Below are 19,844 nucleotides of genomic sequence, written 5' to 3'. Positions count from 1 at the left end.
TTTTTTTTGGCTATATTCACTTCATTTATAATAATCATAATCCACGAGCCTGCCCAGCTCTCTGCTTGTTGTCGTTATTTGATATTCCAGCCCTGGAGATAACATTTCTACTTCTTCACTCCCACACTATACGTGTTCGGGGCATTTGAGATTCAAATTACATTTCCTCTAACGGATTTTGAGCCTCGAGAACACTCCACATCCATGTACCAATCACCTATGGCCTTCGGAATATCACCGAGGACAGCTTTTGTGATCCATGTGGGGTTTGTTTCTCTGGTCCTTTTACATGACACTCTTCGTCCAATACATCATCACTGCTCGAGTGCATCACTAGACCCGAGGAAATCTGTGTTTACAGCCAGAGACATTCGGGGGAGATTATCCTGGAAGTTTGGGTCAAATATCGTCTAGGAAAGAAAGCAACAGAGACGCCGGTTGTGTAACCGTTGAGCTCGACTAGAGGCACTCGTAGCATCGAGGCTCATTATTCTCCACGGAGCATGACCAGTTTCCCTATTTAGACTGTGTGAACTGTGTGAACTGTGTGAATGAATTACATGCTTCATCCTTAAGCATATCTCGGCCCCTATCTATCTGATCACTCCCCTAAGTCCTATGCTGTTTCTTCTGTGTTGCCTTGAAGTCGTGGTAACTTCATCTTCATTGTCGGCCTTCCGCTTCCGACTTGATAGGGCCGCAGAATCTTTTCGGCATGATTCTTCCTTAAGCTTCGCCTCGAGCTTTCTCTGCTTCTTCTGCTTCTTTGCAAGCTTCTTTGCAAGCTTCATCTCTTCGGCTTTCTCCTTGGATTCCTGCTCTTCGAACTGTCGTTTTTCGGGTTCCTCTTCTACAGTTCCCATCTTCCTCGCTCGAGGACTCTTCTCCTCCCCGCCCTGCTTGCTTTCGGCTTTTTTCTGTTTCCTTTGCTTCTTGTGCTCTTTTTGCTCTTTCTCTGGCTTTTCAATCTTCCGTTGACGTGATTTGGATTTAACGCCGGTATGTTTTGCCGCTTCATTTTCATCCTCAGATGCGTTGCTTGCAGCCGTCTCCTTTGCATCTATGGCTAGCACAAGCTGTGTCGAGACTTTGTTGACTGAACTTTTCTTCTTTCGGGGCAATTTGTCCTCGGTCAGCTCGTCCTGGGAGGTCTAGCCAGTGAAGGAACCGGTTCCAGATGTGTCGCCCTCGGATTTCACCGAGGTCTCGCTCGCGGATTCGGACATCACATCCTCGTTGACATTCGACATCCTCCCTTCATTAGACAGTTTCCGGTCTGGATAATTGCACCCGTGATTCCAGACGTCGTTTGTAGCCCATTCTGCTCAATATCAGCCATGGGTCAGTCGTGTTGCCAGTGATTCAATCTCACCGTCATATTGTCGTTGGGCTGCTTCAATTGCGGCTTTGTGGCATTAGCTATGCCACATGCCACGGACGAACCAACCATACCTTCTTCCTGCTCTAGCCTTTTTATTTCCTCCCAAATCCAAGGGGTAGGACGGCTTCCTGTCGCAATACAAAGGTCGGGTATTTCTGGTAATGTATCCCAATCGACTTCCCCCGAACAATCCTCCCAAGTACCGCTGTAAGGCGGGAGGTACGCTGTCTTCTTTTTCACATGGAGCTTCTCTTGACTTCCGTCTGGGTTTATTGAGGTGTACCAGCCGGTTCTATATGTCAAAGGATCAGATGGGTACTTTGTAGTTAGACATGCTCACAGGTAGCAGGTATGCAACAACTAACGTATTGATGTAATGGTAAGCTTCAACGTTTGGGTTCTAGTCATATTCATGCTTGCAGTACCAGTCGGACTGGAATAAGGTCAGACTCATGGGCTATGAAAAGTTCATGTCCATCTCTCACAGCGGCATTATATTTTGCTCTTATGACCCCGTATCGGCCAAACGTGTCAAACAACCCGAGCTGGCGTCGTCGCCTAATCGGGATGATCGGCTCGTTCTGGAGATGTTTGAATTATTATGTATCATATGCTTTCAAGGTTCCTTGGGCTTGACTCACTGGCTGAGACCACAATCGGCATTTCCCACCGTTGGAAGGCATCGTGAAATAAGTGTCGACTGGATCAAAGGAGACACTGATGAAAAGGGGGAAGTGGGAAGTTTCTGCGGACCGGCCCCATCGTCAAAATATATATTTCAACCTAAGAACCTCCGAATACCCCGGTAATCATGTACCTGTGCTTCTCCTACATATATTACAAAGCCTTTTACGGCGATACAAGAAGCTATCTACATTCAATCAATACATCCATTGAACCAATCTGGATCCTTGTCCAGGGGGATATTTCATTTCAAATCATCCAACACATAATCATCGCCATGCGTGCAGAGAGGTATAGAGGTATAAAGGTATAGTTCCAAGCCAAACATCCCAAAAGACCGCAACCCCAGCCCAATGAATCCCTTGCTTCTTTTGAAAACCATGTCCCTTAATCTAAATGCATTCTCCAAAGTCCATCACCAAGATAATGGCCCTCATCAATAACAACTCCCTTCCCTTTACTCTTGATCTCCTCAGTGCCAACCTTCAGCATACCAACCATACAAATCTCCTCCTTCCCTTCAGCCTTGACACCAACGATCTGTCCGGCCTCAAGGGCATGCTCGGCATCAGGCAGACGGCCTCCGGGGGATGTGAGACCTGGAGCCATGAGCGTTGCGCCGGAGAGCACGAAGCGGATGGCACCACGGTCGATCTGGATTGTCGGGATGGCGGAGGGGTAGGCGTGGATGAGGCGGAGGTGTGGGACTGGGGGTCCATCGATAGGTTGGAAGAAGAGGGGGGTTGAGTCTATCGTGTAGAGGGTCACACGATCGGGTCTAGGATGGTGGTTGTAGTTAGCGTTTGGGTCTCCAGAATAAGATGTAGCACGTTCATGTCGAAAGCCGGAGATGACGTTGCTGGAATCGGAAAACAAAAGATGGGTAAACGGGAACTTTACAGTTTCACGGCTTCCAATGAGGCCTTCTTGGGCATGACATCTTCAATGAAGGGCTCGAGGCCTGGGTATGTTTCCAGCAGCTTCTGGCGCAGGCCGCGCTGCACCGAGGACTTCACCTTAGACCGGTTGCTTGGGGGAATACTAGATGGAGCACGGATGTTAGCTGGTGTTTTTGATAAACTTTTCCAACAAGATTTATCCCATGGGCGCTGTGTATGTCTTGGTATGGAGTATTGGACAGCTCCTGCAGTCTTTCCAGGTCTTCAAACAGAGGGAGATATGTGCTCCCACTGGGTAGACAAGAGGTTCCAAACAAGCCACTGGGCTAGTCGTGGGTTTATTAAAGCGTTTGACTCACTCTTTCTTAAACATGATGCTTGTTGAGGTGGTGATAATACAAGAATCAAGCTCTTGATACCGAAGTGGGATGCGCGGGGAGGTGGTCACGTGACCGATTAAGTGCTTCGGATTTTTTGATGCTGAACAGCTTAAATAGAATGTATGATCTTACACTATGAATATGAGCTATTGTAGGCTTAGCCTTCAAATACCAAGGCAAGAAATATCAAGGCAAGAATCATGCAGAAGGGAAATGAGGTATATTCTGCAACATTGACCTACCAATGATGATTTGCAACAGGCAAGGAAATTTACAGTTGAAAAAATGTCAAGACTCAACACTGGTGTATCATTTGAAGAACTATTGTCTATGTGCACCTAGTGCTTAGCAGCACCAGCCTTGATGAGCAGGATATCGCCGTCTTCGACGACGTAATCCTTACCCTTAGTCATAATCTTACCAGCAGCCTTGATCGCATTCTCATCACCGTACTCACGGAGAGAAGCGTAGTTGTACACAATAGCCTGGATGAAGGTCTTCTCGAAGTCCGTGTGAATGACACCAGCCGCAGCGGGAGCCTTGATGCCCTTGCGGATGGTCCATTGCCGAACCTCGTCCTCACCAGTGGTGAAGAAGCTGCCCAAGTTCATGGACTGGCGCATGGTGGTGATGATCTTGGGCAGACCGGACTTGGTGCCCAGAGTCTTGCACTCAGCCTCAGCGGCCGCATCATCGTGCATCAGGGTCAGACGCTCCTCGAACTGAGCTGAGACAGGAAGGATTGGGTCGCCGGTAGAGTTGGTTTTGATCCACTCGAAGACCTTGGGGAGGTACTTGTTCTTCTGGCGGATGTAATCTCTCTCGCTCAGGTTGACCAGGTACACAACGGGCTTAGCAGTGAGGAGGAACAGAGGGTTGATAACTTCGACCTATAACCAATTCGGTTAGCATGAGGATTCTCAAAGAGTATGAGTGATGCAATCATGTAGAAGTGGACTCCAAAATTTCAGCATATAACTTTTTTTCTCAAGGTGCCCTCGGATTGTGAGTATCCTTTTAATGAGGGCACTCAACGAGCTGGGTTAATTTCGAGCAGTGCTCTTATTCATCAGGAAAGGAGTTGGAAGGGCAAGTTGATTTGGGAAAAGAAGAAGGAAAAAATTCCAACATACCTCTTTGGGGGTCCAGTCACCCTTGCGGATGTCATTGCCATCCTTCAGGAATTGAAGGATCTTGGCAGTGGTAGCCTCCTCCTCCTTGAGCTTCTTCATCTCCAGAGACTGTCCGCCACGACGAGTCTGTTTGCCAAGAAGATCAAGAGCCTTCTCAACAAACTCGATATCCTTGATGCGGAGCTCCTCGTTGATGATGGTCAGATCACGGCAAGGATCGACGTCACCCTCAACGTGAATAATCTCGGCATCATCGAAGCAGCGAACCACCTGGAAGATGGCATCGACAGCGCGGATGTGTGACAGGAAAGAGTTACCCAGACCGGCTCCAGTCGAGGCACCGCGAGTGAGACCGGCAATATCGTACACAGTCAAATTGGCAGGAACCTGCGACTTGGGCTTGTAGTGCTGGCAGAGCCAGTCGAACCGCTCATCGGGAACGATGACACGAGCCTCCTCGGGGTCAATGGTGGCATAGGGGAAATTGGCCGGGTTACCGAGGGAGGACTTGGTGATGGATTGGAAGAGTGTCGACTTGCCGACATTGGCAAGACCAACCTGAAGCCATATTGTTAGTCAATCATGGTTGAGGAGGAAAAGAAAAAAAAAAGGCGGGAGGGAAGGGGGACAAGGGGGTTTAAATAGTTTTTCGGAAGTAAAAGTGGACTGTGCTGTGTGGAAAAAGGAAAAAAAAAAAGAATGGGTGGGGGCCTAGCTCACATACGATACCGCTCTTCAAGTTGTTTCCTGGACGGCCCAAAAGGACCTTTTCCTGGACTTGCTGCTTCTTGGGAGGCATCTTATTGGATTTTTTCTTCTTGCTTGAGTAGAAGCGACAGAAGAGAAGTGGGAGGTGGGGGGAAGTTGAAAGGCGGAAGCGGGAACAAGGATGGAACGCGCCAAATGCAGGACCAGCTGCGGATCGATCGACGATACGAAGGAAGAAGATAGATGATGTGGAAGACGTGATGGCGGTTGTCCACAGCAATTGCGGACAAGGTCTATGAGTACAAAGAGAGTAAATGAATGCGTCTTTAGCTATCAAAATGCAATGTTGACGAGGTACGCGCCAGATATCTTCAAATTTTCTGCCTGCAGAGCTGCCACCGCCCACGTGAGAGTCAAGCCCTGACGACGTCACTACATCCATGTGGGTGTCATGTACGTAATACTGTGTGTATCGAGGGATATTAGGGTCTGTCTGGTTGATCCTAGAACAAGACCAAACTAGGGCAAGATAGGAACAGGTTGGCTTAAATAATAACGACCCAAAAGTGAACCTATGATACAAATACACCATGAAAATGAGATTTATCATCTCCAATCCCGCCTCAGCAGAGATAATAATGCAAACCCTTTGGGTTGACCCAGCCCGAACTTATTGAACGCCAGCAAGAAGAAGAAAAGGTATAGATAGCCAGAGAGAAAACATCATTAAAGATCCATTGCATCGCCATGTTCAGAGGTATTGTCAACCATATCCAGCAGCTTGGCGTAAGGAACTGTCACGCGTTGAAGGTCACGATGTTTACCTAGATGAACGTTCGTTAGTAATTGAATCGTCAAGAAAGAGAAAAAAGAAAAAAGAAAGAAACATACCAAGCGCTAGAATCACCTCCTTCAACAAAGTCTCCCGTGGCCAGCCACACAGATCATCAGATCCTTCGCGCCAGTTACGGCCATCGCGCTGGTTGTCCTGCAGTTTCAAGACTCCTTCACTGTCCTCGTCTTCATCCTCAAAAAGACCACCGATGAGACCCTTTAGGAGCTCCTCAACCTTCAGTTTCAGACCCTCGGCACCGATGCGCTTAGCGTACATGGATAGGTATAACCGGAACTCTTCCTTGGCACCCAGGGACAGAGCAGCAGCGAGACGGTTTTCGAGATGAGCAATTGATACGCTGGACTCGAAAGTCTCATAACCTTCGCGTGACAATAAAACCTTGATGAGACGCTGGAGGAAGTATGCTCTTCCGCGAAGGAGGGTCTCATTCGTGGTGTTTCGCTCCAACCAAGGAATAATGCCGGCGGCAACAGCTGCCTTCGCATCCTTGTTATCTTGCTGTGCATCCTTGGCCTGCAAGTTGCTCACGGGTGCGTCTGTGGTGTTCCAGTACTGACTGCCGACGGCCCACCAGGCTTCTGAGATGCGCTGCCATGTGAACATTGATGGGGAATAGGAGTATCCTTCGCCGTTAGACAAAGAAACAATGACTCGACCCTCCGAATTAATGCGTGCGTCTGTTACTGCGGGAGCGGCGGTGGGAGTCACGCCCATAGTATGAATTGCAGCATCCAGGACTGGCTGGAGGGAGACTGGTGGGTGAGGAGACGACAAGTGCTTCACATTCCAGACATAGCACATGCCCACGGAGGAAATGCACAGGATCCACGGTCCATTGCACTCCAAGATGACAGGCTGTGCCTCGAGAACGAGCGCACTTACCAGACGACGACCTGCGGGTGTCCAAAGATAGATTGATCCATCCTCGCAGCCAGCTGCCCACATGCTCTGATTACCAGTCACAAGTAGGACAGACCGCGGTAAGAAGTCCTGCCACAATGGTTGATCTCCGCGGAACAGTGTCAGGCGTACTGGCTCGCGGTCCACGGCACGACCGGTCAGACTTGCTGGTGATGGGTTCCGGGCTTCGAAAACCACGTCCACCCGACTCTTAGAAGAGCCCGAGTCTGTGCCAGGGCCAGGTTGTTCCGTCGGTTTCCCACTCGAATCTAACGCGCGGAGAATCTGGCTGCGAATTTTAGGGACTGCCAGACGAAGTTGGCTGACCGACATGCAAGGATTTGTGACTGCGGGGCGAATGAATTCTGGAGTTGGCTGTTGACCAGTCGTGGCAGATTGAACTTGAGCTGGTAGAAGGCCGTCGGGAGTGTTGGCCATGATGGGAGTTGCACCGTTTTGACTGGCGAGTGTCACACGCTTTTCTACGCTGCCATCTTCGTCGCCTTCTATCTGGGCCAGCTTGCGCTTGTTTCCAATAAGAAGAGCAGTCAGGCCACCCTTGGGTAAGCCATCGAAGGGTTTTGACAGGTCAACGATGGTGGTCGGGGCATCAGCCTTGACCTGATTGCTGACAGACGCCATCAAACGGGCTTGTGGAAGAGATGACTCGCCAGCCCCAGCTCCGGAAACTAGTAATGGAGCGATCCGCTTTTTGCCCTCTTTGGTGTAGGTTGGACGCTGCTTAAGTCTTTCCAACTTGGCTTTGTAAGGGTCAGGCTTCTCTGATTCTGTGGCGGCAGATGTCGAAAGGGTCCCATTCGTCTGGGTCTTCGTAGCCTCGGGAGCTGGCGAAGAGCCCCGAGCAGGTGCGGTCCCATTTGATGCTTGTGGGGCTTTATCTCCATTAATCGTAGGTTCGGCGCCATCGCCCATCAGTGCACCCATTCTCCCTTCGACGTGCTTGATCTCGCCAGCTTTGCTCTTTTCCTCCAGCAACAAGCTGTCAGTAGTTTCTGTGATTCCGGCGCCCTTTCGATTAGTCCCAAACTTAGTGAGTGATTTCTCATTCTCTTCCATTGCCGTGGCCCAGCCCAGCTCGCCATCTTCAAACCTGACTGCCACAATTGTGCCATCCAGAGCAGTAGCAAAGAGACACTTTCCATCAGGAGACCATGCCAGGTCCGAAATGGCTTTAGCAGCCATTTCCTGCGCAACCACAATCGGTCGTGCATTGCTCGTAATCCAGATACTGAGGGATTTGTCTCCACCGGCACAAGCAATGACGGTAATGTGGTGTTGAGGTACAGGCTGCCCATCGGCTTGCTTCTTATTGGGCGGCTCAGTTGCATAAAGTCGTGGAGAGAACGCACAAACCTCAACAGGCGCCTCGTGTCCAATCAGATTGATATCACCATCCCATGATCCACGGTTGATAATAGCCACAGAGCTCACAGGACCATTCACGGCATTAGCAGCTGCAATATGCATTCCATCAGGCGACCAAGAGCAACGACGGAAATAAGCTGTCAACGGAGAATTGGCGAATGGGGCTGTGATTGTCTGCTCAAGGACGAAATTGTTCATATGATCGTGAGCTGAAGAATTGGGGGAAGGGGAGGTGAATCGGAAGATGCGAACGGTCCGGTCATCGCTAGCGGTTGCGAAATATTTGTTGGCCGGATCGAAAGTGATGCCTTTGACGTGACTCTGATGGATCGCTATCGTCTTCAGCTTTTCGAATGAGTGGCCAGACCACACCACGACCTTTGAGTCCAGCCCAACGGAGACCAGTATCGATGAGTCGAAAGACCACCCGAGATCCTGGACATCATTGTCGTGGCCGATCAATCGCCGAATCGTGCGCCAGTTTTCAACGGGAGGTGGTTCATCGGTGCCTAAGAGTTTTCCCATAGCTGTCAGTAACTACTTTTGTCTCTCCGTATCCAGTGTGTCCGAAGCATACCAAATGTTGATGAGTGTGTTGGAGGGTTAGCGTCGAGGGTGTACACGCAGACAATCTTGTCATCTGCGCCTGACGCTAGGTATTTCCCGTTGTGTGAAAAACGCACGGTATGAATCGTGCCGGAGTGGTTGCTCATGGACGCCAGTTGTTTTGGCTTGCCCTCAAGTTCGGGTGTTCCGGTGCCGTAAATAGCTTCTGTTGACCAGATTCGCACGTATCCATCTAGAGCGAATCAAAAGAATGTCAGTGATAATTCTCTCTGTGGCGCATGATCTTTGTGACCTCCACCTCAAAGCAAAAAAGGTCGAGCTCACCTCCAGCAGCTGTGACCAGTCGCTTCCCATCTGGCGAGACATCGCAGCTGTAAACCTCGAAATCCTTGCGTTCACCTGTGTCAGAGCAAAAACATTAGTAAACTCGTTCTTTCGTTGGATGACTTGGTTTTCTGCTCTCAGAAGCACTGCATTTCTGTCCCAACGGTGTCGAGCAAAGGAAACCAGGGCGATCAAGCTCCGTACCTCCATGGGTGAGCCAAACTGGCTTTATGATATGCATCGCGCCAGCCGCAGAACAAAGTCACAGTTATTCGCTTATTTCTCGAAGGTTTGCGTGATCGTGCCTCGAGATCAGGTCATGCGACACGTATCAGCGCCAATGTGCGCAGAGCGTGGGTAGGGAGGGGAGCGGCGCGGCGTATCAAGTCGGAGCTAGGCTTTTGGTGATTATATGAACTTAACGTGGAACATGGCAGGACCAAGAGTCAAAACGAACGGATTCCTCAGTCACGGATTCAAGAAAGAGAAGTAAAAGGGCTCAGGTTCAAAGAGACCGGATATTAAAAGGACGTGAATCCAAAAGTCGCGATCTCCAGATTTGCCTGGTCCGAGCTCCCGCGTTGATAGTCTCTTGAATTACACTGCAAGGACTAGCACTTATTGTTTTCTTTTGAGGGGGAATACTACCATATTTATATTTTATATTATGCAGTGATCTTTCTATGCTTGCTGGTTCTATCAAACAAAGTGAACAGGGCAAACATGGTTCTACCGGAAGTATGGCCACTTAGTGTATATCTGGACAACCCTGTCGTCAATGAATGATTATGGTAAAAACTGGAGAGATCCAATAGTCCTCAAGCACCAGCAATATGTTATGTTTCTAGTTCAATTATAGGCTTGCATGTTAAGGTCTCGGTGACTTTGGGCTTCATCCCTTGGTGAAGAAGAGGTAAAACATCCAGATATCTCTATGGTAACCAACTCAAACAATATAGAGAAAAGCTGGACCTCCGTTGACTAGGAACTTCAAATTATTCGAGCATTGAGTGATCGAGGATTCTCTACTAGATATGCTTACACTACAACTACACATCTTTATAAAGGAAACAGAAAGATTCATTGGTTCTTTGGATAAATTAGGCCTTCATGATACGCCAATCAATTGTCGACGTTATTGCATGAGAACTTATTTCTTGCCGGATCCTCCGGAAGGAGGGGTGTAGGTAGAGCTTCCCTTCCCGCTGTTGTAGTAGGTGCTTCCATTGGGGTTGGAGTAGTAGTAGGATCCATTGCTAAAGCAAATAGTCAGAATAAACTGTTCTCGTTCACTGCATTATCATATGCATGGAGACTGCTTACGTATTAGAGTAGTGGTAGCTGTTCGAGTTAGAAGCGCTGGAACCGTAGTCGCGAGTGCAATAATGGTTGCCCTAATTTACCTTTTGTAAGTGACATATTGATGATGAATGCATGTCTTATCTTGTTGTTGGCATAACATAGGAAATGGAGGGGGGTATACCTACCTGGCTGTTAGTGCCGGAGCCGGTAACAGTGTATCCTTTTCCAGAGCTAGACATGGTGGATGATTTATAGGCTATGTTATTGCTTTAGAGATAAGATGTAGAGGATGTGAGAAGAGTAAGAGAAGAATGAGGGGGATGGAGGTTAATATACCAGTGACATTGGCTGAGGTGGGGGGAACGGCACAAATAAGTTTGTCAGTGAACCGATCGTTGGATGGTGCCATTGCCGGCATCGACGGCGTTGTTTGATGCTTTACGGTGTTTTATTTGGGCCTAAGTATACTTAAATATGTAAATGAAGTGTGATGGTAGACTACTGGTGCATGGAGTGTGACCAAAATGAGTATGTGATATTTATCAGTTGGTAAATAAGGTGTCTACTACGGAGTACAGAGCAAATGGGTTCAAGACTACAAGAGACATTCAAGCAGACCTAATAGGCCATATACGATATAGGCCACGAAATGACATATCTGAAACTAACACGGATAACTATCAACTTTGAATACGAACGGAGTGGACCATGTTATCTTTCTAACCAATGCAGTGAAGTATTCGCGACGTATGCGACGTATCTAAACTAAAGGCCATGTTCACCTGAGATAATGTCATTGAGCAACATCTGTACAGGAATATATGAATGGACATCTAACTTGCTAGAGTAATCCAGCAGCTTAGCTAAAGCAGACAGAATCCTAACATGACAATTTAGCTACTCGCGACTATCCAAGACAAAAGTAAAGTCCTCATGGATCTCCTCCAATTGAGCAGCGACTGAGTAGTTGATATCGCGATAGATAATGTCCGACTCCTTAAGGCAAGTCAGCGACCTAATCAGACCAGGTAGAATCTTTGCACGGCAAAAGCTTTGAAATTCACCGCGGAAATATCCCGGGGGGCTAATCAGGACAGTTGGACACATCGGGGACTTTCTGGCCATAGTCTCAGCGAGCCGTCCGACGATTTCCAGCTGGACGATCAGATCACAAATTATTTGAATGGTTCCTGCGCGGCGGTTTTCCAACCGATTGAGCGAGTCAACCTCCCTGAGTAGAGTTTCCTGGAAGAACTCGCATTCTCGCTCGAAATGCTGTTCGTAGCTCAGGTGGTTAGGTCTAGTAAGAGACATTGTCGCGGGTGAGGATAAGACCAGGGTTGGCTTCGATAAACCAGAGATATGAATACTGAATTTACCAGTAAAGCGTCTGGTGAAATATGGTGAGAAAGACTCGATGGAGTGAAAAAGCCCAGGCTTTATATTGTCATTCGAGTTATGTTTGTCTTGTTCAAACAAGTATGTATTTGCACAAAGGAGCACAAAGCTTTTGAAACAGAGCTCTTCATTCTTTGTCAAGACTCTCAAAGAAGCAGTCTCCTTTGATTCAGTCGTCTAAATTTCCACCTTGCCTTTGTCCTTGTCGTCTTCCAAGTCATTGTTGTTTTTGTTGTATGATCTTCTTTTCTTTCTTATGGATATCTGTACCACACCTATACCGGCATATACTATATATGGTACCGAAGCTCATCATTCGAGTGATCGATACAAGATACTGATACATCAATATGGCACCTTCAGAGCAGTCTTGGGTTCCCCCCAATCCTCCCCTAGGGATTCCGAGCACCACCCCAGACGTTCCCCCAGCCATTTCCACCCCAGCCCGGCGATACAGCAAGATCCAAGACGAAGGAGCTACACGACAACGATGGATGGAAGACCCCACTGATCCCACATGCCAAATCCAGCCCAACACCCTCACCGTAGCGGATCTTACAAAGGCACGCTGGCTCATTCAAACCGAGAAGCATAACATCCCATTCCAGGTTGCGGAGAATGCCTTCGCACTGGGGTACACTAACAAAGCGATATATAACCAGACACTGACGCGCAAGTTGGCAGAGGGCGATCCTGGGCTAGCTGGCTGTGAGAATGTGTATGACATCCTAGTTGGAAGGGGTCTGATCATCGTCGAGGCGATGTTCAGAAGTGACGGACCTCAGTTTTCCCAGATTGCCCGAGCCCGGTTGCAGGAGATTGCTGAGCCACAGACTCTGCGACACTTATATGTCTGTGACGTTGTCAATTTCAATACCAAAAATTTTGTCCAGGATGTTTTATATTCATCGCGTAATGGTCTGACCTGGCCTCCGGCTTGTGACGCGCCGCTGATATGGCAGTATAACACCCCCGAGTACCAGGCTCTTCTGGGTACACGCGTTGGTAAGTGCGCGGTGTATCTGGTCCTGGAGATCTTTCCGAGGGGTACGTATTATATTTCTAGGGTTATGACCTGGGATCAAAGTTCCTCACTTGAGATCAGGTTCGATATTGAACCTATTCCTGCTTCTTTGGTTTCTGCTGCGTGATTCTATTCATTTTCAGGTACGTTGGTTGACCTCCCTCCTGTATTCGGTTTGAACTAACTAGGACCTGGGGAACTTTTTACTAAGAGCTGTTAGCAATGCACTTGTTTTAGTGGCCTCTATCTCCAAACTGTAGTACACTGAGTAGACCCTTTTGAGGAATAGCCGGCAGCATAATCAAGATCGAAAGCCGACTTCTGGATTCGCAATAATCATACAAGTGATGAAACCAAAGATTTAATCTGACCCGGTTTATCCGATGTCTCACAACCGACCTACAATTCCTGGAAAGCAATGTAAAGATACTGATACTTGTACATTGAGATATCTCCTTCCGCGCAGGCTCTCTGATCAACAACAATTCTCTATTTACACATACAGGAACCAATTTGGCGAATTCGATGCCACATACACAGCGAAGCTCGTACGTTTTGGAAGACTCCTAAAGAAATGCCGGACAACAATAGGAAGACAACAGGCAGTAAGAGCGGGAAAGGTAAGTAATGGAGATGGGAAGTGGTGGGTAAATTTAGAGAGCCCAATTCAAGAAGAATGTCGAAGAGACTGGGAAACAGCCAGCCCATATACCAAAGGAGCTGAAGACTAGGGCTGACTGGGCGGAGGTGCCAGAACAACAAAAGAGGCGGAAAGAAATATAATCACATCAAGAGAGGAGTCGTCGTTCTCGTTTCGGTTCGGTGAAGTATAGATGCTTATTTCTTGTGTTCGCCGGCGACAGTTTCAAATCCCTCCTCAGCAGTTCGCGAGGCGACATTCGACTGTGTGTTCTGCCCAGCCTGTTCCTCAAAGAAGGTCGGCACCTGACTGTTTTGCGATGTCTCCGATGACCGAGAGGCGTCTTCGACCCCGAGGGTTTTCTTTGCCAGCCCCCGGGCGTGAGTCTCGCTGACCTTGCCGTAGACAGCCATGGCGTTGGCAATCATGCCACCCATGTCACCGACATTACCGGGAACAACAACGGCCGTGCCCTCACGTGCCAGGTTTGACCAAGCTGCGACGTACTTCTCAGCAACGCTGAGACCAATAGCGCTACGAGCATTCTCGCCACCCTCCTCGATGGCCCGAGCAACAGCGTCAATACCAAGCGCGGTAGCCTCGGCCTTGAGCTTGATAGCCTCGGCTTCACCAGAAGCATGGTTGACCTTCTCGGAGCGCAGAGCCTCAGATGCCAAAATCACAGACTGCTTGCGACCCTCAGCAATGTTGATCGCGCTCTGGCGCTGACCTTCAGATTCGAGGATCTCAGCTCGCTTGGAGCGCTCAGCAGTAACCTGGCGGTGCATGGCAGCAACGACCGCCTCCGGCGCGTGGATATCCCTAATCTCGTATCGGAGACAGACGACACCCCATTCCTGGGCCGCCTCGTTGATAGCCTTGGTGATGTTTGTATTGAGATTGGCGCGTTCCTTAAGAACATGATCGAGGGTCAACTGACCGATTTCGGAACGCATAGTTGTCTGCGCGAGTTGCGAAATAGCGTATTCTGCATCTTCGACTCCGTAGCTAGAATTGACGATTGATGTATTAACGATTGCTTTGTCCCGATTGGTCCAATCCCACACAACAACCAAGAACCGCCCTTAAACCACTCACCTTGCCTTGTATGCATCGAAAACGCGCGTATATAGTACACCGTCCAGCTCAAGAGTAACGTTATCCGCCGTAATCGCGTTCTGGCTGGGGATCTCAATAGCCGCCTCCTTCAAGCTCTTCACGTAAGCAATTCGGTCCAAGAACGGCACAAGGATCGCAAGACCGGGTTCCAAGATACGGTCGAACTTTCCCATGCGCTCGACGATCCAAGCTGTCTGCTGTGGCACAAATCGTACAACGGTATTCGCGGGAAGTGTTTGTCGGTTGGAGAAATAGCTGGTGGGTCCTTCGTTGTATGAACCACCGGTTCTAAAGGTGTTGAGAAGAGACTCTGGTGCAAAGGGCCGAGGGGAATTCGACAGTGTCCGTCGTTGAATATGGGTGAAGGGTGTGGCGTTGACTGCGGAGGTTCGTGTGAGACGGGGAAGGAGTTTCTGGCCACGAGGCCGGAGTAGCCTTGACGTTTGGCGGGATGCACCCTCCATCCTGATCAAAAGGTGGATTTAAAGGTAAAGAGGCTAAAAGGAGGAGAAGAACAGTGTGCTGGAGGTGCTGAACAGAGCTAGAGAGGGGAAAGGGAGCTGTTAGAGCCGGATCGGGATTGAATTATCTCCGTTGCAAGATCTGGCTGCCTGAGGCAGGAACGATCGACCTCATTCCAACAGACTCGACTTGCGTTTTTATAGATGACAATCATTATTATGTACAGTTTCAAACACGTCTTTCAATTGACATTATTTTACAGAGCAAGTGTAATGCCTTGGTGCATAGTATGCATATCAATCATATCAATCATATTACTCCACAAAGACCCGAACAGCCAGCCCAGTTTATGCAAGAAAACAAAGTACAGAAAACAAAATATTCTGTGCAGGAACCCCAGCAATAAGAACAAAGCACTGAGATGGATGAATCCACTTCAAAGGGTCTGTCCAAAGAAGAACCTGGTAGACCGAATGGATGGTCAACAGGGAAGAAGAGATCGGCAATGTAGATATGCTGGATTCATTCCTCCGATTGACATCACGAAACTTGAAACACAGAAAACCTCAAGACGATATTTTTTAAAACATGTGCTTTTTTCTGGGTATTGCCATGCTGATACTTGTTAAGACCCAGAGCCGATGAAAGGCCTGGATCGCAAATTGACTGGATCGATAAAGGAAAAGCCACAACCTCGGGAAGGAAACAAGAAAAGTAGTGGAAATATCTATGTCAAGGGTGAAAAAGAGAACGAATTTTGGAGCCCGGCACACCGCAGTGGTAGGCATCAAAAGAAAGAGAGACTGCCAGTAAAATCATGCCCGGACGCCAGAACGTTTTGAGAATCTCCCATGACTGAAAAAGCAATGAAATCATCAAACAGAAAAAAAGGAGGTGAGAAAACTCCGAAGGTTCGAGTTGACCGAGAAACCAGACCGCGTTATTGCAATGAAAGGGTCACTTGGAACTCTAGAAAAGTTGGCGAATATGCATGCAAGAGATAAAAAAAACCCGTATTGGACAAAAAAAAAAGAATAATGCTGGTCATGAAAGATGAACAAGCAGTAGAAGGAGACGTGTCGCGAAGAAGCAAAATTCAGAAAGAAATGCAAAAGGGCTCATGATAACTTTTCTCCCGCCGTCTTGCCCAGTTGGGTATCGAAATATATGCTGATTCTCCCCCAATTGTGTAATTTCATCTTTCCATTGGCAATGGTTTCATGGATCGTATTGGAGACGAGGGTGTGGTAGTCTGATGTTTGACCTTGTGAAAGATAGACCATGTCGTACAGAACGAGGTCAGGAATGTGGCGACGGTGAAGCAAACAGTTCCGATAAAACTCCATGAGCTCGTTGAAACCGTTGTCAACGTGTCGAGTCAAAAGATCATCAAGGGCTGAACGCCTAAATTCATTGTACAAATGCGAATTGAAATTTTTTGTCAAGCTGAATGACCAGGATTCGTAAGGCTGGGTCATTCCAATGCTATACCTTCTTGACATCTGTCGGCCTCGGCCATCGAAGGTTTCTTTGCGAGACATATTGAAAGTTTTTGGGACATAATTTGACGTTTGTGTGGACGAACGGCCCTTCCCATTTGACTTAGGCGCCGGTTGATGCGCTTCGGCAAAAGACTTGCTGATCAACCAATCAGTACCGCCGACTTGGTATTGAAAGCAATCTGCATCAGAGCTGTTCGTACAGTGAGTCAGTACCGCACATAATATATTTCACATGCAAAAAATTCAGCATACCTTGTCGGGGACACCATCGATTCCAAATCAGAGGGGAAAGGGGGTTCAGACTGCGAATCTAGTCCACGCGCTGAGAAAGAAGAGTCAATAATTAAATTAGGGAAAGACGAAGAAGACGAAAAGAACGACGTTTTCGAATCATCAGGGGAGACTGGGAAGTTCCAGGGGTATCCTACATTGGCAATTTCGTTCACTGCAGTGGGTAGCAGTGAGGGCATGAATTCCGGAGCGGTAGACGAAAGTGAAGTCTTGACATCATGGGCGACACCGTTGGGAATGAACTGACGAGCGGATCCGTTGATAACGTTCTCGGAGTGGCCGTGAACCGGGGTGTTCTCGTCGGTCTTTCTAGCAGGGGCGGCACCCTCATTCTGGGCGGCAGGCTCACGCTGATCCACGGGGAGGACCCACTGCTGCCACTTGTCTCTGGGGCGCAGGCGGTCGACACCATCCTCGCCAGTCTGGCACTCAACGTTGCGGAGCTGACGGGACACGTGACGAATGAGCTCAAAGTCCTCAGTGAGGGACTTGACACGCTTAAAGCTGGCAAGGACGTTCAGAGGCACAAAGCCCTGGGAATCCATCTGCTTCCGAAGGAACATGTCCTTGCACATGTTGTCAACCGAGAAGTAGTACTCCAATTGCATGGAGAGCATATTCATGAGCGAGAAAGGCTCCACATATTGCTGGTAGGGAACAGCGCTCATCGGGGCAGCTGGGTAGCCATACATCGTGTTGATATCACCTGGGAAAGGATAAACAACACCGTACATGTTTGCGGGAGTGGGCACAGAGGGCGATCGGAGGGGCATACGGTTTCCTTGTTGAGATCCATTGGGGAGGCCGTGCTGGTGTGACCGCTGACGCTCGTTGAAGCCGAACGACTTAGGCGCAGGGAATGGGTTGTTAGACATAGACGCATTGAACTGGGCGTTCTGGCCGCCGAAGTTGGCGTAAGCACCACCACGGCCGCGGTTAGATCCACGACCTCCACGCTCAGATCGGAACTCTCCACGTTCACGGCTGAAGTCAGTGAGACCGGTGGGGTCGGCAGACTTGGATCCAGCCTCGAAGCGACGGTCATTGCCACGGGCTGCAGCCTGCAAGTCAACAGCCAGGTTGGCACCCTTCTGGTTGCGGTCTCCTGCACGGGCATCCTGGCTTCTTCCAATGGGCTTGCCCTCGCGTTGAGGGCGGGGGGCGTTCTCGCCACCATTCACCTGCTTGCTGTTCTCCTCTCCGTTGCGAGCACCACGGCCGCGCTCAGGTGCCTGGGAAGCCTTGCGTGCATCGGCTGTGGCACCGGCATCAGTGCTTGTGGACCGTCGCGACTGCGCGGGAAGAGAAGCGGCACGTCCAGTTCCAGACTCAAGGCGTCCTCGGTCTCCAGGTGCCTGCTTTGCGCCTTGGGCAGCCTGTCCAGAGGCAGCCTTATCGGTGGTAGCGGCTCCATTGCCGTGAGCTCCACGGCCGCTGTCCCGGCCACCACGAGTAGCCCGTCTACCTCCACGACCACCAGCAGATGGGAGCGGGGTGTTGAAAACAGCAGTAGGAACGTAAGGAACTGGTGTCCACTTTTCCTTTCCATGAGGTCTAATCACAGGGCTCTTTTCGGTCTTTTCGTGAGACTTCTTCTTCTCTTCGCCAATCGCAACTTGGGGAGTGGGCCATGCAGTAGCGTCTTCTACTGGGGGAACTGATCCGGCATCGCGTCCTTTTCCACCATCGGTCTTCTTACGATCCTTGGCGCCTTCCTGTGCACCATCGGCACCCTTCTTCTTAGAGCCGGTCTTGGAGTCTTGCTGGGTCTCATCCGCAGTCGAGGCGGCCTTCGTGGAGGCGGCCTTGCTAGTGGAGGTGGACTTGGGGACAGCCTTGACCTTGGCATCCTGGGCCTCTCGTCTCTGTTGCCAAATGTTGACTGATGGGAGAGGAGCAGCCTTCAGCTCCTTGGGTGGTGATGCGATCTTCTCGGAATCCTCGGATTTTTCAGCGGACTTCTCTGCGGCACCTTCGGCCTTCTCGGTCTGTCCCTCACTGGGAGCCTGCTTCTCAGCGGTGGCATCTGCGTTGCCATTAGGGGTATGGGAATCATCCTCCTTTGACTTGCGCGCCTTTGAGCCTGTGCGAACGCTCGGGCTTGATGTTCGAGAGTTGATAGCCTTTGTCTTGGCGGCATGCTTGTTCGTGACAGTGGTGAAATCATCATCCTTGTTCTCCTCTGAGACTACCTCGGGTTGTTGAACGGGCTCGGACTCAGTGGGGGCCGGTGCTTCATCCGTTGTAGTCTCGACGGTGGTGTGCTCCTCCGGTTTGGAGTCAGTCTTCTCGGATTCTGATGGTGTCTTAGACGGGGCCGGTGTCCCGGAGACGCCCTTGGCGGCTTGTGCGTACGAAAACGTAGACATGTCGTATTGAGAGCTTATGATAGCTCTGATCGAGTGTGTGGGAAGAAAAATTTTTGAGGTGCGGTTTATTTTACCGGACGACCTTGGGTAACTCTGGATCTCAGTCTACGCCTACTGGGGGCGAGATGGCACTTGCGCAAAGTGGAAACCAAGAAAGGGAAAGATTCCAGCTTCTTGTAACCCCACTAATCTGCAGCTTCCTGTCTTTTCAGAGAGACTCTCAATTGTGTGTCGAAAGGACGATTCGTGCGTAAGCGAGCTCGACGAAGGACCACGGAAGTATCGGGTCGCGAAAGGGCAATCGAAGGAGTTGGATCTGTGAGGATCGTCTAGACCACAAATCGCATTGATAAGTGGGTCGACGATTTCTCGTTGTGGAGTGCTGATTTCAACAACCGTGACTTGTGAGCACACAAGTTGTCAGAAGATGAAGAGGAAAGTGTAGTTAAGGAAAATTTTCCCACCGAGGACGCTATTAAGGCGCTGCCTTGTCAACGTCTCCAGGCTGAAAAGGGTCGT

The 19,844-nt window shown here is 49.4% G+C and overlaps 9 protein-coding genes across 9 annotated transcripts; 1 reads left to right on the top strand and 8 right to left on the bottom strand.

Annotated features, from left to right (window-relative positions):
• Positions 1–593: 593 nt before the first annotated feature.
• N7518_001405 (uncharacterized protein) lies at positions 594–2,064 on the bottom strand (the record flags this gene model as incomplete). The annotated part of the gene is given in 7 exon segments (XM_057182333.1): positions 594–1,151; positions 1,200–1,276; positions 1,291–1,321; positions 1,373–1,673; positions 1,747–1,781; positions 1,867–1,962; positions 2,023–2,064. The coding sequence occupies 7 exon segments, from the start codon at positions 2,062–2,064 to the stop codon at positions 594–596; spliced, it is 1,140 nt and encodes a 379-aa protein (XP_057043783.1).
• Positions 2,065–2,452: 388 nt separating this feature from the next.
• N7518_001404 (translation machinery-associated protein 20) lies at positions 2,453–3,337 on the bottom strand (the record flags this gene model as incomplete). The annotated part of the gene is made up of 3 exons (XM_057182332.1): positions 2,453–2,843; positions 2,966–3,106; positions 3,324–3,337. The coding sequence occupies 3 exons, from the start codon at positions 3,335–3,337 to the stop codon at positions 2,453–2,455; spliced, it is 546 nt and encodes a 181-aa protein (XP_057043782.1).
• Positions 3,338–3,682: 345 nt separating this feature from the next.
• Positions 3,683–5,442, bottom strand: N7518_001403 (YchF/Obg family ATPase; the record flags this gene model as incomplete). Its single annotated transcript, XM_057182331.1, has 3 exons — positions 5,202–5,442; positions 4,478–5,035; positions 3,683–4,234 (listed from the first exon to the last, which is right to left on the bottom strand). The coding sequence occupies exons 1-3, from the start codon at positions 5,274–5,276 to the stop codon at positions 3,683–3,685; spliced, it is 1,185 nt and encodes a 394-aa protein (XP_057043781.1). The 5' UTR covers positions 5,277–5,442.
• A 469-nt stretch (positions 5,443–5,911) lies between these two features.
• On the bottom strand, positions 5,912–9,459 carry hir1 (putative histone transcription regulator Hir1; the record flags this gene model as incomplete). The annotated part of the gene is made up of 5 exons (XM_057182330.1): positions 5,912–6,009; positions 6,077–8,836; positions 8,905–9,126; positions 9,219–9,293; positions 9,423–9,459. 5 exons carry the CDS (start codon positions 9,457–9,459, stop codon positions 5,912–5,914), a joined length of 3,192 nt encoding a protein of 1,063 aa, XP_057043780.1.
• A 909-nt stretch (positions 9,460–10,368) lies between these two features.
• N7518_001401 (uncharacterized protein) lies at positions 10,369–10,759 on the bottom strand (the record flags this gene model as incomplete). The annotated part of the gene is made up of 3 exons (XM_057182329.1): positions 10,369–10,474; positions 10,542–10,612; positions 10,706–10,759. 3 exons carry the CDS (start codon positions 10,757–10,759, stop codon positions 10,369–10,371), a joined length of 231 nt encoding a protein of 76 aa, XP_057043779.1.
• Positions 10,760–11,417: 658 nt separating this feature from the next.
• N7518_001400 (uncharacterized protein) lies at positions 11,418–11,834 on the bottom strand (the record flags this gene model as incomplete). Its single annotated transcript, XM_057182328.1, has 1 exon — positions 11,418–11,834. One exon carries the CDS (start codon positions 11,832–11,834, stop codon positions 11,418–11,420), a length of 417 nt encoding a protein of 138 aa, XP_057043778.1.
• Positions 11,835–12,268: 434 nt separating this feature from the next.
• Positions 12,269–13,069, top strand: N7518_001399 (uncharacterized protein; the record flags this gene model as incomplete). The annotated part of the gene is made up of 1 exon (XM_057182327.1): positions 12,269–13,069. One exon carries the CDS (start codon positions 12,269–12,271, stop codon positions 13,067–13,069), a length of 801 nt encoding a protein of 266 aa, XP_057043777.1.
• Positions 13,070–13,779: 710 nt separating this feature from the next.
• Positions 13,780–15,165, bottom strand: N7518_001398 (SPFH domain-containing protein; the record flags this gene model as incomplete). The annotated part of the gene is made up of 2 exons (XM_057182326.1): positions 13,780–14,590; positions 14,681–15,165. 2 exons carry the CDS (start codon positions 15,163–15,165, stop codon positions 13,780–13,782), a joined length of 1,296 nt encoding a protein of 431 aa, XP_057043776.1.
• A 1,116-nt stretch (positions 15,166–16,281) lies between these two features.
• Positions 16,282–19,325, bottom strand: N7518_001397 (La domain family; the record flags this gene model as incomplete). Its single annotated transcript, XM_057182325.1, has 2 exons — positions 16,282–16,855; positions 16,918–19,325. The coding sequence occupies 2 exons, from the start codon at positions 19,323–19,325 to the stop codon at positions 16,282–16,284; spliced, it is 2,982 nt and encodes a 993-aa protein (XP_057043775.1).
• Positions 19,326–19,844: the final 519 nt, after the last annotated feature.

This window comes from Penicillium psychrosexuale (assembly GCF_028828465.1).
Source record: "Penicillium psychrosexuale strain IBT 29551 chromosome Unknown utg000002l, whole genome shotgun sequence".
Lineage (NCBI taxonomy): Eukaryota > Fungi > Ascomycota > Eurotiomycetes > Eurotiales > Aspergillaceae > Penicillium > Penicillium psychrosexuale.
The sequence above is the reverse complement of the archived record's forward strand: the minus strand, read 5'-3'. Positions and strand labels throughout refer to the sequence as shown.